The sequence below is a fragment of the Magallana gigas genome, chromosome 6 (assembly GCF_963853765.1).
Source record: "Magallana gigas chromosome 6, xbMagGiga1.1, whole genome shotgun sequence".
NCBI classification, from domain to species: Eukaryota; Metazoa; Mollusca; class Bivalvia; order Ostreida; family Ostreidae; genus Magallana; species Magallana gigas.
The window spans coordinates 43,485,310-43,503,319 of NC_088858.1; the positions used below are offsets into that span (position 1 = coordinate 43,485,310).

The 18,010-nt window shown below is 31.8% G+C and overlaps 2 protein-coding genes across 4 annotated transcripts in view; one reads left to right on the forward strand and one right to left on the reverse strand.

Annotated features, from left to right (window-relative positions):
• Window positions 1–374: 374 nt before the first annotated feature.
• Window positions 375–15,392, reverse strand: LOC105330806 (uncharacterized). Its single transcript, XM_034469879.2, has 14 exons — window positions 15,269–15,392; window positions 14,361–14,482; window positions 13,767–13,816; window positions 13,480–13,579; window positions 10,661–10,749; window positions 9,207–9,321; window positions 8,664–8,795; window positions 7,335–7,574; window positions 6,293–6,448; window positions 5,427–5,515; window positions 5,235–5,293; window positions 4,459–4,550; window positions 2,933–2,975; window positions 375–1,355 (listed from the first exon to the last, which is right to left on the reverse strand). Exons 2-14 carry the CDS (start codon window positions 14,478–14,480, stop codon window positions 613–615), a joined length of 2,028 nt encoding a protein of 675 aa, XP_034325770.2. The 5' UTR covers window positions 14,481–14,482; window positions 15,269–15,392; the 3' UTR covers window positions 375–612.
• A 159-nt stretch (window positions 15,393–15,551) lies between these two features.
• LOC105330809 (probable E3 ubiquitin-protein ligase HERC1) overlaps window positions 15,552–18,010 on the forward strand; it is a 67,184-nt gene continuing 64,725 nt past the window's right edge. For all 3 annotated transcript variants that reach the window (XM_066087153.1, XM_066087154.1, XM_066087155.1), the window contains exons 1-3: window positions 15,552–15,653; window positions 15,933–16,883; window positions 17,533–17,634. In XM_066087153.1, the coding sequence (XP_065943225.1) occupies window positions 15,960–16,883; window positions 17,533–17,634 (1,026 nt within the window). In that variant the 5' untranslated portion in view covers window positions 15,552–15,653; window positions 15,933–15,959. The remainder of the gene's footprint in view (window positions 15,654–15,932; window positions 16,884–17,532; window positions 17,635–18,010) is intronic.

Consider the following 18,010-nt stretch of genomic DNA (forward strand, 5'->3'; position numbering starts at 1 on the left):
CAGGTATGACAGTTGTCAATATTGAAATTAAGAAAGTAAACGTATTGTATAAATACATATTCAAATATCGATATAGGGTAAACGTAATTGCGGGCCCATAACCAACACTTACAGTAGCAAGGAACAATGACCACGTGATGTAACACCCGATTATGGCAAAAATAAACTGCAACGATTTTGTAATCTAACCACCCCATAAAAGCTTACTCTTTGATTAAGACCCAAAACTTGTAATTATGAATTGGCCATCTGGAGATGTACAGGTTGCTCTCCTTATAAAACTGTTATTGATATGCTTAATACGCGGCAGGAAATAACACACTAGCTTTGACCTCTTACACTTTTTACTGCAGAACTCTTATTGATAAAAATCAAGACAAAAAGGATTATTTTAATAGATAATTTTTAATTCATAATAATTGGCATCCAGGTGTGGAGATTCATATTCTTACTTTGTAGATTAATAATATTCATTTTATCAATTAGATATAATTCGCACCAATTATGATTTTGCATAAAAATTGTCATATCAAAAGGTAGAGATTTAATTTCTATAAAATTTTGATTTTTTGAAGATAAAATATGCTTTCTGAAATATGACACTTTTATGACTCAATAAAAAGGAGTTCTTTTTGAAGACGTTGACCGGGTTCTCTTGGATGGTCCCTTATCGGAGGTAGCTCCATGAGCTTTCCTACTTTCATTTGAACTTGCATCACTTTTCTCGCTTTCAGTGTCTAGTGGTTTTAATTTTCCGTTTGGCTGGAACGATTTGTCTATATTGCTTAAGCTTCCCGATCTCCTTAATTGTAACGTTCTGTTAGGTACAAATGTGCTTGGAACCAACTTCTTTGTTCTTTTGGGGGCTTTTCCTTGCGGTGGCAGCGTAGAGTCGACTGCTGAAGATTCATTTGTCACACCACTCACATCTTTGGGATCCAGATGCGAATCCGAGATAGATTCTTTGTTCAATTTAAGAAAGTTTTTCCTAGATGCATATTTTCTATCGAATTCAAGATTCGACTTCCTGTCCGAATCTAAATTTAAATCGGTCATTGCAGATTCGACCACGACCACGTTATTCTCATTATCCATCACAGAAACATCTGTAGGTTTCACAAAAATCACGACCTCGTCCTGTGGTGGTAGGGTGACATCTGTTTCCGGTTCCGGTTTAAAATGCTCCTTATACTTTATTTCTTGTTCATCTAAAAAAGCTCGGAGTTCGTTTTCAAGCTTTTCCTGTTGCACATTCAGATCTCCTCGTTCCCTTGATGCTTTGTCGCGCATATTTTGAGATCTACTGATCTTTTTATCCAGTTCTCTAAGAAACGCTTCTCCAAATTCCGAAAACTCTGTAGAACAAACATTTTCATACAAAAACTTCTCCCATACCTAGCACATAGATAACTTTTTCGATTGGACTGTTGTTAGCAAGTCATATCAAACTTTCCGTACACTTATTTCAATGTCTTTAAAAAAAAGATTTCTACTATGTTTTGAAAATGATTGATAAAAATGAACATCAAAGACTTTTACTTCTTCAGAATTTTTAATAATTTGCAATAAGTAAAGAGAACTACACCGCAGAATAAAAAATCAAAATGTATCAACACCAAAATCAGTGCTAAAAGAACATTCGTCTTAGCTGTAAAATTTGGTATTTCCATTTTGACTTATTACGCTCCGAGGTGAAATAAGGGTTTGTTCCCGTTTTGCACGTATTTGAAAATCTAGGCGAGATGGGAACTTGTATAAACATCTAATTATCTGTAATAATTGTTTTTATTATTTGAATTAATGTTACATTTCTCTCAAACCATATCAATGGTACATAAGATACAAAACAGAATTGTTAAAAAATCTACCGATACAAGATCGAGTTAGGAAAAGTAGAAGGATTGAAATAAACCGAGCTAATATTTTTTGTCCGATCCATTTCTTTATCTGTGTCATTAACTAATTAGCATCAAACATATCCCCAATGTACAAGCTCTGGTTTAATTTACAGTAGTTTTAGTAAGAAATTTCCATTTCGCCTTTTACAACTGTTTAACCCTGTTTATCTTCATCTCACAGTTAAGTACTAGAATTGTCTCTTTTGGGGTCAAAATGAAGCAATCTGGGTTCATTTAATAAAGAGAAAATAGGTAGCGTTATAAACACCGATCAAAACAAGTTGTATGCACAATAAAATCTCGCAAAAGTTTAAATAAGTAACGCGTGATATCTTTCGTGTATTTTACCAAATTAGTCAACTGAATTTTTATTTCTCTCTCTGATCAATTATAGATAGAGGGCTCCGTGACATCAAACATTTTTGAATTTTAAATAAAAAAATAAGGATTTCTATATTGTTGATCATGAACATGTTCGTGAAATGTAAGTAGACAAGAGAATTGCGTGCTTTGGCTGCACCACAGACGTCAGACATTCATACACCCATATAAATGTTGCGATGCTAATTAAACAAAAAAACTTGATTGTTTCTCTCTACTTTTATCCATTGTCGTTAGAGAATAGATAGCAACGATTACCAAGAAACCGAGTTCACAAAAAAAAATATCCCCTTCAAATAATTTGACAAGTTTTGCTGTGTATTTGGTTTACAGAACAATATTAACTATTTTATAATTCTGTTTGGAGAAAATCCAGTTTGATGTCATTCTTTCACCATTACGTGCTCTCTCTGACAGAACAGTTTTACCAATATATATTGCCATGGAATTTAAGGCAAAATGTCAGAATTGTAATATTAAAGTAAATGGACATTTTTTGGAATATGTGGTGAAAGATAAAAAGTTGATTGTTCATACCTGCCACAGTTCAGCTTTCAAATTGCGAGTCATCATTGGCATTGTTTAAATAAAATGTTAAAGTAATGTTACTTTGGAAAATACAAAATCTAAGGAAAGGGTAAAATGTGACATACCTTCACCATTGGAGACACATATCTGAGACACAGCATGGTCTACCTATAAAATATCATATCATTTTTTTATTCAAATTTAAAAAAAACCCCAAAAATTCATTTTGATTAAAATCATATATGTCATTGAGTAACATGTCATGTTTTTTATGATCAAAATTTTGAAAATATTTTAGAACTTATATATAAGTTCTTATATGGCGATATAAATTTTCTACAAATGTTTAAAGACACAGTTAAGTGTACGAGGGTTGTTTTATTATTTGTTAAGGTTTCCTCAATGTTTACGCCAATTTTCACACATATTTGTCTCTTAGAAAGGAAAATATTTATGTTGTCTCAATAATTTCCGAACAGCCCTCGTATATTTGCTGTAACTTCCCACACTCATGTTCAGTTGCGTGGTCAACCTTCTGTTTCATTGGAATAAACAAGAAATACATGTAATATGACTAATGTAAGTAAATTTCAACAGGAGTAGGCGTTTATCGGAATTTGCACTCGGTTTAACTTTGATATTAATGTACAGTGTTTATAAAATGTATCTGCACTGAAATTCATGTCCAAAAGTTTGCCCAAATGCACCATACATACCTGCAACCAAGTTTATATATAGATAGCACTATGTTCTTTATCTTTTTAATTTAATTTTATAAATTAAGCACATTGAAGAGACAGGAAATAGCAATTGTCAAGGAAGGACTAAATAAATACTCAATGCAGGGCATTTTTTGAATAATTTTTTGAATTTGAATTGAGGTGGAATAAGACACTCAAATTAACAGGAAATTTTCTGATAATGAAAGATATAATGATAAATAAACTATACAAATGTCAAATAGCGAAAAAATTGCAGTTTGGGGATAAAAAAATGAATATCTAAAATAATTATTCCAGTATATAACAACAAAAGCTCCTGCGGGATTCAAACTCAGGATGTACGGATCACAAGTCCGACACTTTATCCACTCGGCTATGGAGTAAGTTACATGTTTAAGTCCATAAAATCCTTTTGATAAAACGAAAAGTTGTTTCGATCAGCGGTCAGCCATTTTGTGATGATGTGTTATTCCACCTTAAGGACGATATGACCTTGACCTTGGTTAATGACCTCCGATCAAGGTTATGTCACGGGCAACTTTTCAACCTCTGATATTTCTTCCAATAAACTTTCTGCACCCAACATGAATGTTGGACAAACTGACAGAAAAATGGATTGATAGACAGGACAGACGAGTGACATACAGGGGGGGAGGGGGGTTAAAAAACTACTAAAGTTTGTGTGCTGTGGGTGGTGTTAATTATTTTCTATTAACACATGTGACATACAACTGTAATTGCATGTCCTTTATTGTACCTATGACAACACTTTGTACAAAGCATTACAAACTAATTTTTTTCCTTGTGTAAGGATATATGTTTATATTGTAATTGTGATTCAACATTTTTACAAGAAAGATTGAATCAAAGATTCAGTTGGAATACCAAAAAAAATCAATGCATGGATACATGTATGATTATATTTTTACCTTTTCATAACAGTTATCAAACTTTAATATAAAAGTTTTAAATCCATCCTCATTGGCTTTATCTTTGAATTGTCTGTAAGCCTCCAAAACTTCTAAAATAATACAGAAAGAAAGATAACTATGTTTTAAGCAAGCATGTATCATGGCTTCATTATTATTCATGGGCATCGGTTTCCATGGATTTTAAGAAGTTTTAAAGATAAGCAAATTTTTTGACAATGTCAATACAAATTGTTTTCATGTGTCTTACTCTATTGAACATATTGCTTAGTGGATTACATCAACATCAAAACCAAATGGTTGCTCAACAATTATTGATAATTCTCAACTAAATATTCTACAGTTTTTGCTTAATAGGAGTTGCTTAATTAGTCTAAGAGTATACCGTAATTCACTATACTTTAATCCACTCAAATTGTATAAATAAGAAATTTAGCATTGCTCAGACTTGTTTGGCACACCCCTTGTTTTCAATACATTTGGTTTTCAGCTAAACCATTAAAATGGTAGTCATCATGAAAAACAATGAAAATGGCATCCCCTTCTATTTGATTGACTTCATCAAGGACAGAATTAAAATACCAATCTAAATGCTAAACAGATATAATTGTCATATGTGGTTGGTTCTAAAAAGGATGTAATTAACACATCTAATGCATAACTGTCACAATGTCATTAAAAATATATAATTAATGTACAGCACCTGAAACTGTTATAAAATATTCCAGTGAAAAGTTGGATATGATATACATGTACAGTTAATGCAAAGAAATTACCTCGAAATGGATTCGCTATGACTTCATCACAAGATGTCTGAAATGATTGGTACCCCTCCCTATAAGGTGTAAAAATAATAATAATGCATGTCTATTGAGGAAATCTTTTTTTTTTTGCAAAATATCAATCAATAGTATAGGCTGTGATGATGCTGATATTCTGCATCCTTAAAAATCAATTGATTTACAAACCTTATAACGGAAAACAGCGATTGTACATAGGATAATTGTAAATCGTAAATGGATTTATGAAACTTCAACTCTTCTCGCAGACTTTTTATCTGAAAACATAATTTGATAATAAAGGCTCGACCAGTTTTTCATGTAACAAATTATTTTAATCCATTTTATGCTTAATATAATTTTATACTTAAATTTTGAAATTTTGATCTTAATAGACTTGGGAGATGGAAAACACACAACTCTTTGAATATAAAAACCAATTACCAATTAGACGATATCCTTGAATTTAGATGAATTCTTTTTAATTAATACATTTTTAACCATGTTTTTGTGTATGAACTCTATTATAAGGGAGGATTTGAAAGAAAAAAAGATACTAAGAATATTCCAACTTAATTTTGTAAAAATTTATTATGGCATTGTTGCAGTGTAATATACAAGTGTTTTGGATACCACCTTTTTGATAATGTATGCTTTATCAATTACATCGTACATAAACACTGCATATTGAGATTATGCAAACATGATCATTACATGTAGGTGTAGCTGTATTTGAATTATTTAATTATCTACTTATCTACACACACCAGTACATTTCCATACGACATGTAAACCTTCAAGTCCATATGTACAAGACTGATCAAACTCATAAATGTACTGTTCACTTTTTATACTCTCTCTCTCTCTCTCTCTCTCTCTCTCTCTCTCTCTCTCTCTCTCAGAGCAAGAATTATCACCTCATGTTGTGACATCTGATGTTTGAAGTTATTGTACTGTTCACTTTTAAAACTCTCTCTCTCTCTCTCTCTCTCTCTCTCTCTCTCTCTCTCTCTCTCTCTCTCTCTCTCTCTCTCTCTCAGAGCAAGAATCATCACCTCATGTTGTGACATCTGATGCTTGTAGTTATAAGTCCTGATCAAGGTCTCAATTACTGAGTGAACGTCTGCTGATTTGGATTTTGGTAAAAGTGGAAGACACCTAATCACATGAGCAGCTGATATGTCCTTGATGGCATTCTTTTTCAAAGGTGGCTGAAAATTAAATTCCCTTTGTAACTGGACAGTACGAAAACTATATTTATCAATTAAAGAGTATTCTACGAAATTGATTTATTTCATATCCAATTAACTATCTTTACGTGCATGCTTTGGTTTCAAACTTAGCAATTAAATATCTCTATCTTCTGCAATCTCTTTCTCTCTTTCTTGCTTATGTCTGACACATAATTAGTATAAGTCAATAAATTTGATATCATGCAGACCAAGGTTTATTACATCATTTCTTAGATTTTACCTCTCAATTAAATAATTGTGAATATTTTCAATGTGAACTATTGCACACAAAGATAAAATGGCTAGATTTGTTATTAAGTACATAACACAATCCAAATCAACTTTGTGAATATTTCAGTTATAGAAAAAAGAAGAACGTTCCTCAGATACAGTGTTAACATATCAAGTCAAGTGAAAACAGGGACGTTCCTCATATGGGACCTTGACTTTTCAAGATCTCGGTTGAAGTGAAAAGAGGAACGTTCCTCTTATGTTTCATAAGTGTCTATAAGGATAAGAGGAACGTTCCTCATTTTAATGTATGTTTAATACACTTAAAGGTCAAATACTCAGGAAAAATCCACAAACTTTGACTTTTTAAGGCTTATTCTTCACCAAAAGGGGTCTAAATGGCTTCAAATATGGAAAAGAGGGTAAAAAAAAGGAATTTTGATTTTCCTTTTTTGATTTGGATTGTGTTGCATGTACATGTAACAGCAAAAAAAATTTCATCACAAAACATTTCTTATTTAACATTTACAATGTATAAGGTAATTTACAAAGTAATGAGACTACTTAAAAGAAAGTAGGCTAACATTTAATAAATGTCAAATTCCTTTTGCAATTGGATGAAAAATAAAATTACCCAGGGTGCACATGGGTACAGGAGTGACAGGGAGAGAAGATCAGCACAACAATCCTTCATCATGGCACAAGATTTCAATAATTGGGTTTTGAATCGGTCCCTGACTGCCAAAGCAACATGATTAGAGGAAGTAACTTGTTCCTCTTTTGAGTCTTGCTTTTCTTCCATTTCAGGTTCCAAAATTTCATGTAAATGAATCATCTCTCTGTACAGGGAAGCAAGCTTCGTTTCCAGCTTTGTCTAAAATAAACAGGAAAGAATAAAGCTATTATTTAAGTACAATGCATTATAAAACAAAGAAAATTAACATCTATGGGGTTTGATTAAACATCATAATCTCAATTACCATAGATACTGTAGATTCCTAATATGATGTGAGGAAATAATATCCACGTAAAAATCACGATTGGAATCTCTTGCGAATTTTAAAGTCTCGCTTTTGATTTTTTGACATACGTAAATTACATGAAACTTTGATAAAAATTTGGCGTTTGCAATTTTATGTTCTCGTGATTTGATGGAAAACGGCTGAATCGCGGAATTAAGAACTCGTGTAAAATAAGGAATCTACAGTATATGAAAGTAGGTAATGAAATGGTGGGTATTAATTACCTAGAATATTTCTTACCTCAAAATATCTGAATTTTTTTCTAGCATGGCATCATTGTAGTTGAGATAAAGTGGTCTGGCTGTATTTTATGTACTTTGAATTCTATTGATTTTTTTTTCTTTTGATGATAATTAAACATTTGTCAAAATAGGGACAGATATTAAACCCATCAACCTTATCAGATATATTTCTTTATATTTACATTTCCCAGTGTCTTTGCCTGTGATAACACTACGTATCGATTTTGTACTATAAAACCCATAACTACAAATTGGGGCGCCAGTGGGGTTTTCCTAGTTATATTTAAACAGTTAATTGTACAATGGCTTAAAATTAAAATTGGCACTAAAAAATAATATTTCTTTACATGATATGATTATTCCCTGTACTAATATAACAGTACAGGAAATAATCTTATCATGAAAAGAATTATTTTTAAATGTCATGTACCTGTGGTTCATGCAGATATCATTTCACAGATTTTTTTTTTTTAATTTCCTCTTCACTGTTCATAACATTAAAAAAGACATTTAGAACATGTGTAAGAAAATAATTGCTGAGCCATTTTTTTGCAAGAAATGTGTTGTCTATAGTTCGAATTTAAAATTCATTAGAAGTGATATTTTCATATCAGATGGGTAGTACGTTTGTTGTCTATAGTTCAATTTTAAAACTGAATTATAGATAACACAAAAAGAAATATGATTTTGTTTTCTTACAACTTGCTTTAGGTTGATATGATCTAACTTTCCAGAGGCTACATCAAACAGAGTTATGTCCTCTTGTCTTTGAGGCTTCAAAAATTCACTCATACACAGGAAAGGTTGAAACAATTTTTCATGTGAGGAGTTCTAAAATGTAAAGAAAACTGAATAAACCTATTGGATATGAAAAGAATCGTATTTCATACATACTGCATTTGAGAATAATTTTCTATTATAGATCAATGAATCACTTAGAAATTTAAAAAAATTATTTGATTTATTATTTTATCTACAATAAAATCTTAATGGGAAAAATTCTTTGAAAGTTAATCATTTTGTTACAAAAAATATCAATATGTTAATACAGTAAAACACAATACCGTGTAATGACTATCAATTATTTTAGCTACTTATCAATAATGACATTTTCCAAGACACATACATGCAAGTTTATTACAAGAATTTTCGCTTTCAGTATAAGTACATACATATACATATCTATACCTGTGTGCTAGCTTTCAGAGGTTGCAGCTTTTGCTGTAAAAAAAAACACCTCACCTCCAAGTTCTTGTAGAGTTTGATTCTTGCTGATTCAGCAACATGAACCATTTCTGTCAACTCAGATCTTGGAATGTTGACCTCTGGGCCCTTGATCTCTAACCCTATGTAGTACCTTTGATGAAATTTGCATATACATAAAAGAAAGACGATTTAAAGTTTAAAATTATAGATGCATTGATGAGGTTTGTATATCATTCATATTAAAAAAGACAAAAATTAAATTTCTAAAACTATTAAAGATGAACCATATTTATTATCTCATTAAATGATTTTTTTTGACATTGTCGTGCCAATAACTGCCGTCAGGTGAGCAGACAAATTGAATAACGCATTTAATAAAACCAATTTAAACTGGTTATCACATGGACTGTTGAGTTGAGATCAACACGCATGAAAATCTTATATAATCCAGGAAAATAACTCGTGGAATTTTTCTTTTAACTATAGAGTCAACTTTTTTGCTGAAAAATTGTAAAACATGGTGTTTTGACAACATTTAAGAAATATATTTATAACCAATTACATAAAAATCACTGTTTGAGAACTACTTATGTAAATTACATGAAAATTCATACGCAATGAAACACAGGAGAATGTAAATATATTCTAATGTTTTGCACATGCTGATGGATGGGCATTGTTTCAAACAACAATTCAGACCCTGCATATATACAAGTACATTCATATAGCTAAGCTCTCTCAAACTAATGGCTGCTTGGAGACATACATGTATGTAGAAAGTTAACATGAATTCAATACTATAGACCTTAGTGTTCATGCACTTTGAAAGTTCATGAATTTATGTTCAAAAAGTGATCATCGGGTGTTTATTTGAATGCTACATGTACATGCCTCTTTTGCTTGTGCGTAAACAACTTACAATAAAGTTCATGTAATTTGTTATACCTAGCACAGATGAGTGATATTATGAAAGGTTAAGCCATTCACACCACTGTGACCAGGTAAACAACATCTGATTCAGTTAATAATTATATGGCCAACTGGACTTTTGTATTTAAAAAAATACACATTTCTTCATTAACAATTAAATAGATTTTTTAAAATATATTGACCAAGTGAAGGAGAAAAATATATCACCTGGTATCTTATTTGTTGTGGGGTGGAGCTAAATGTCTACAGGGACTATATGTAAAAAATGTACCCCTACCATAAAATAAAGAGAGACCTGTAGAGGTATATTTTTATCTTCCATGACATTGTTTTATCTTGGATTAAAAAACCTCTTAAGGGCTACAAAAATCAAAGATTAAGTATACACAAATCGAATGAAACAGAAATTCTGACATTTATTTAATTTTTTTGGTCAATTTACAGTGGCCATTTTTCACATCATCTTTTTTTCATCAAAGGAAATGAATCAATAGAGAACCAGATTTAATAATAAGACTTAATAGAGACTGGTAACAGTTTAGATTTTACAGTATGTATACCTCCATTTATCGGCAATTTGTATCAAAGCATTTTCTACTTCTGTCAGTGTTACTGTTCTATTCCCGATGGCTTCAGACATTAACAAAATCTAAGCAAAAATAAAAAGAAAGCATGAGTCTAATAATAATGATTTAATAAATAAGCAATATACAAGCATAAGTGGAAAATCAATCTTGATATACAGTAAAACTCATTTAGTACGAACACGGATATAGCGAATTTTCGGATATAGCGAACTTTTTGGGAATCCCCGGTAAAAATCTTAACAAATCTTTGCAAAATTTTACGTTTATAACGAATTCGGATATAACGAATTTACAGATATAGTGAACTGATTTTGAGTCCTGTAGAGATGAAATTTAACACCTTAAGTTTATAACCAATTTCTTTACAGTTTAAAAAAGTCAGCACAACCAATTAATAAAATAGTTTGATTGAATTTATTTTCAAATAATTTTTTCAATTCACAATCCGATTATTAAAGGTATCAAAGTAATGAATTTTATTTTAAGCCTCAATTAGCGAAATTTATAGTCTGGTGAAAGAAAACATGTATTATATAGTGAATTTGCTATAGATATCATTATGAATTCGTTATACGGGTATAACGAATTACGGATATAACAAAGTAATTCCATTGGACCCTAGGACTTCGCTATAACCGAGTTTTACTGTATAGGCTTTGCAAAAAAAATCTAATTTCAATTGAAAACATATTCCTAAAAAGATACTTGAATGATCCATTTCATAAATTTTTATGTAGCATTTGACATAATTAAACTTAAGTTCACCTATTTTAAGCTTAACACATGTTTAGATTTGAAGGTAATTTCATCTCCCAAACAAAGAAGGGCTGTCCAAAAAGTTAATGAAAAATGGCATTTATGTCATTTAAATGGTATTTTCTTTAATTATCTTATACCAAACTATTTGTTAGAATATTTAAGTCAAAACATATCTGTCTTGAGTGATTTAACTTAAAAAATGCTGAATAAGAGGTTTGTGAAAGGTGTGCATTGACGAAGGGGATTTTTCAAATGCTATTAACTTTGACATAAAGATTTTATATTCAGATGTTTATATTCCTATAAAACTTGTCTAAAACATGATATAATTTCATTGTGAAGTCACAACTGACGTCATTTTCCATTACCATTGGAAGTAGTTTTTAGATGATTTGATGAAATTTCGAGGAAACACTGCAAGAAAAATGTATGAAAAGTGCACAGCAGAGAGCCTCGTCAGTCATGCGTACAGAACAGCACGCAATTACAAAATTTTGTGTTGACTTGAGAAAACATTTATGGAGACATACAAACAATATGATGGAATAAACAGAAAATGCCAAGATTATTGATTAACAAGTGGCATAAATATAAGTTTCCCTAGGCCTAGGTGTGACTTAATTAAGGAGGTGCTGCAGGAAGTGGAAGACCATTGCTATGTGAGAAAATACAAAATGCTGTATTCAGGACAACGTCATGAAAGACAGACATCTTACTTTAAGATAATTTTCGTCTTCATGCAAATTAAGCAAATTATTCATTTTTACAATTCTCACTATGAACATTGTTATAAGTTGTGTGTGCACTAGATGGGGACCAAAACTTTTGTCGGATAATCATAAAAAAAGTGGATGCAAACAAGTAAAGCATTTTTTGCAAAAATTCAAGGTTGGGGGACAAAAGTAACTTGACAGAATTACTATGACTGATGAGACTTAATGGTTGCATTACTTTGATCCCAAAACCAAAAGAGGTTTCTGTATATGGGAACATCTGGGTTCTCCAGCACCAAAGAAAGCAATGGTTCCAAAAAGCAAAGAAAAGTTTTTACTAATCAGCACGAGATGACTATTACTCATGCTGTAACCTTTGATCAGACAGTGAATGTGTCATACGTTTCTCAGGGCAATATTTTACAAGCAATATGCCATATTTAAGGATCAAATTGAATATAACAATAATAGTACATCTGTATTTCAATGAACATTACATTTTTCATCAAGACATATTGTAAATCTATTATCTGATAAAAAAAATATTTCAAGTATCGTAATAGTACAAAATGAAGCAAAAGTTTAAATTTTGTGTAAAGAGGTAATAAAAAGTTTTGTTTTAATAATAATATGCTGCAACCAGTGACGGCAATACAAAAAAGTGTCTCAACATGTCTAAAGATCTATAGGCATTGTACTTCTTCACTAAGGACAATGCCCCTGCACACAAGGCAGCTCTACCCATCTAGAAATTGACCTTCTAGGATTTGATGTTCTTGATCATCCGCTACACAATCCAGATCTTGCTTCTATGGACCTTGCCATATTTCCTCTTATCAAATCAAAGTTAAAAGGGTGAAATATGAAGATTCTGATAAATTGAAATATGCAACTTGCACAATTATATCCAGAATTGACAGTAATTGGTATTCCAGTGTGCTTAATTCATGGCTTATGAAATGTGAAGAGTATAAACAGTGAGAAATGGGTAAAATTTAAAATCGCAATATTACAGAAACTTCAAACTGTTAAATGTCAGACTGACTCATGCGAACTCAGTGTGCTATGTGTTTACATGCATTACAATCATAAAAAATTGTGCTTTATATTGGTTTTATATATTTGCACCATCATTGTCTCTTTTAAAATTTCATATGATTGGAGATTTTATACTGTCATTTTAATAGTACATGTTAGTATGTGTCCATGAACTTTTTGGACAACCCTTGTATTACATGTATATAGTACATGTACTACTAAAGATTACAGAAACAGTTGAATTCAAACATTCAATCAAAAAACTAAAAAATGCCTTCTTACCTGTCTTTCTAGTTGTATAATTTGTGACTTTAAAACTGTAACCCTTCTTTCATCAAACTTTTCATGGGAATTCTCAGCAATCAGTTGCTTATAAAGTGATCTAAGAACAACAAACCTTGAGTTATTTTTGCCTTATCAAACCTGTAGAAGATTAGGTTCAGTTTTAAATTTGTTCTTTATTAAAAGTGGTAGAACTTTAATAACTTTTTAAAACTATAACTGAAGGAGAATGGGGTAAAAAAAATAATGGCAAAGATTTCAATGTTCACAGAGTTGACTGTGCATACCTAACATTTTCAAGTTCCTTTCTTAATTTTGTGTTTTCTTCTTGTAAACTCTGAAAGAAAGAAGTGTCAAATATTTACTATTCAGAGCCATTTTAACCATCTTTGCTAGCCAAGTGTCCGATTCTTCCGGGGGAGATGAGAAAAACGAATTTGACACTTGGCTAGCGAAGATGCATTTTAACAAGAGCTTGGACTTTTGGTAGGCAACTCGGATTTGAGGAATGCAGAGAGAGAGAGAGAGAGAGAGAGAGAGAGAGAGAGAGAGAGAGAGAGAGAGAGATCTGAAAAAAAACCTTGTCAATCTTGCATGTATGGAGAGAGAGAGAGAGAGAGAGAGAGAGAGAGAGAGAGAGAGAGAGAGAGAGAGAGAGAGAGAGAGAGAGATCTGAAAAAAAACCTTGTCAATCTTTGAATATTTATGAACTTGTTCTCTTAGCAAACAGAAATTTAGGTAGATCAATATCTGACAGCTTGTTTAGATGAATAGATTAAATCACTACATCCTTAGTACTGAAAGTCCAAACTCTTGATGTACAGCATCCACATTAATTGTACTTCAAACTTGTAGGAACATATTGAAATAGAATCCAGTACCTTTATCTGTCGTTCAGCTTTTGCCAGGCTGGCACTGTTAGTTGGAACAGAGGATGACGACATAGAATTGTTGGATGTCAAAAGGGAAGACATGGATAATCGTCCACTGCTGGGATACATGTCTGTAAAAATGAAAAAGAAGTTATATCTATACTCTGTCCCAAGTTGTTTATATAGCAAATATTTTCTTAAATTATTTGACTTTAATAAATACCTTAGAATTAAAACAATATTTTTTAACTAGAAAGAAAAATCCAAAGATTTCTCTTTTAATTGTAATGCTCCCTCTAATTTTTCCGCTTTAATAAGAAACTAGCTATAAAAACAAATCTACGAAGATTTTCAATTGCAAACGATATGAAAATTATGCAATTTGTTCCTAAAGACTTCTAAATGAAAGAAGATGTAAGATTTCTTCCTTGTTTTGTTCTTGTGAATTTTTCCAGGTAAAGGGAGATGCGTTGTCAAAGGAAATTTAGACTTTTTTTTATTTCACTTGTACTTCTTTGACTTCTGGTATGTGTATTTTCATTAAAAATCGTCAAAAAGTGACGGAAACGGTAACGTAGGGCAGACTGAAATTGAACCATATACTGCTTAGCATAAAAAACAATGCTTAAATTTTATTGTTTATTCATTCTACCCTTTCTCCAAGAAAATAACATTATGGAGAAATTGTGAGTTGCTGAAGATGTTTCAAATACATATTCAATAACACATATTCAACAAAATCATCATCAGAGATTAAACATGTTAAACAATACAAGTAGCAAGTTGCCATATGATGATAACGTTTACTATTGATAGGAATCTGTGCTTACTGAATAAGTGTGCGTAAGAATCTTAGCTGGAAAGAGAACTTTAAGAAGTAAAAATCCAAGGAAAAACGGTAAAAACCTATACCATACCTACGAATGGTTGAAAACTAACATATATCCAAGGTAAACAATATACAAAACACGAGTTTGGTAATGTTTATATTTTTTCATTGAGACGTTTTAACAAACATTTGCGAGACTAAGATGGGTTTTACTAGTTGAAGAAGAATATATGAATAGGCTTTATATTACACTTAAGATAATATCACGATAGATAAGTCTGATTTCAAATGGAATTATACAAAAGAATAAAACATTCGTAGCAGTGATGAGAAACTTTTAATTTATTAAAATTATTTATTATATCATTATTGGATAAATATTTGAAAATAGCATCGGGTTCGAATAAATTCTGACCAGACGAAAATGGATTTGAAAGATAATCCGGGATGAAAATGATTATTTAAACTAAAAGGTATGTTTGCCATGGCTGTTTGATGGAATTTAACAAATAATACATAAATGTTTTCACAAGTGCAAATAAAATAAAACCAGTTAATTCTGTTCTTTTGGAAATACGACGTATCCATTCCTGTCTAACGTTATAGATTACCAGTGATGACAGTGCTTTATTTCATTTCCCCTAAAAGAAATGTGTACAGTAGTGGCTTAGATAACTCTGAACATATCAATCGTCTGATTTCATTTTTAAAGAAGGATACCTCACATTTTTATTCTCTGTTCAATTTCACAGTTTCACTTCTGGATCCAGTGGATAAAAATGTTGGACCCCAGTCAAATACATCTGAAGTTTGGAGAGCATCTCCATTCTAGTTGGGTGTCAGAAGACTGTGAGGGCATAGCCTCTCCATCTGGGCTGGATGGGTTGTTTGAGAGACTTGTATCCCATAAAGAAGTCAACCTTCTGCCCCAGCAGGCGATAAGTCTGAAGGGACCCACCCTGACGGACTATGATCAGGAACCAACAACTGTAGAGGAACAAGAACATTTAATCAATGCTCTACTAGGCCATCAGAGAAACCTCGCCAAAACCATCTCAAATTTCTCCAGGTTCTCCAAAGTGCTTCAGAAAAGACTAATTATTTTGCAGCGGGTTTACCAAGCTGTTTCATGCAAGCACCATGTCAGAAAAATCTGTAGCGAAGACTCGCCTCTCAATACATCAGTAACAGGAAAGTCCGAGGACGAGAAGAGTAATTTAGGATTGGGAATGCCACAAGGCAATGATGCTTTACTTGAACTAGGAGTCAAAACAGGAATCAACATTTTGTTCTCATTGCTAAGGCAGAACTGGGTTTTAGCAAAACAGACAGGACAGTTTTCATTTTGCAATGACATTATACAAACAGCATTATCAGTGGTAGAAAACTTCCCACCATTGTCTCTATCCAATGAAACAAAACTGACCCCATTAGGAGTAGATTCTCTAAACCAAATTAATGTGTTTTTACAACAAGCTGCCAGTCCACATTCGGAGGCTGATCTGACTGGCCAGAGACTAGCTGCAGAACTCATGATAGCGTTGGCAGCTCAGAGAGGGTCACTTAGATATGTCCTCGGATGGATTGAAATGTCAATGAAAATCTCAGTTACTGTGTCAAAAAGCAAAACTAAAGACAAAGATGCTGGAAAAATCCATTGGCAGTCATTTCTAAAGATAATCACTGATATGATAAACCCTATGGTAAGATTCAGAGCGTTATACATTGTACATGCATATATTAAGTTACACATTTGTACATTTTATCTGTTATATCATTAGACAAAATGATGAATTAATAGGTTTTATTGGTACATTCATTTGAAATAAAATGATATTGTGTTATTAGAGAGGTTGAGATTTCAAACGTGTATGGGTACGTGTACGTGAACTAGGGGAATCACCTAAATTCTTCGCATATTACGTCATCAGTTTTTGTGACGACATGGTTTCTACACGTTCTCTAAACTTGTAGAGTGTTGTCTATACGTAAGTACAAACGTGTAGCTTTTTACAACAAATAAAATCTTATTGATGAGTGAGTGTATTCTTGTGATACATTATATAGATTTTTAAACTTCATTTGCATGAAAATTGATAAGAAATTTACCATTTATTTGGAATTAACTAAATAAATTCATGTCACAAAACTGCGTCGATTTACGTACACATTTATATCCTACAAGTTAAGAAATCTCAACTGATTAATTACAAAAACGTGTACATGTACGTGTAGTTTTAACACACGTTCACGTACCCGTACACGTTTAAAATCTCAACCTCTCTATTATGTTTTAAAATATTTTGTATTGAATTGCATATATGATTGTATATATAGTACATTAAATTACAGGGAGGCAGCAGTGGCTTAACCAGTACAATGCTTAGGGACATCTCTCCTGATGACAATGGATTGGTCTCTTTGTATTATGCTGCAGTTATACTACTGGAAGAGGTAAAACCCACTTAAAATTAAACCCACTTGATATGATGCTTTCTATCCAATTACAAACTTGTAACGAAATAAAAGTGTAAGAAGTACAATGAAAATGTTTGTTGTCACAGAGAATTGAGATACACATACTATAGTGTAATATCATATTCATTATTTTCTCATCTTCCTCAGTCTATAGACATAATTTTACCAAGTGTTACCTGTTGTATAGGTATAAATGATATGAATTTATTGATATAAACAGAATAAGAAGAAATGAATTTTTACAGTTTAATAGTAAATAAACATGTAATCATTCAAATCTTACCTGAGTGCAAGAGATATATCTGAAGAAATAAGCAACCATTTCTTTATTTTGTACAGGTACATATTGTAT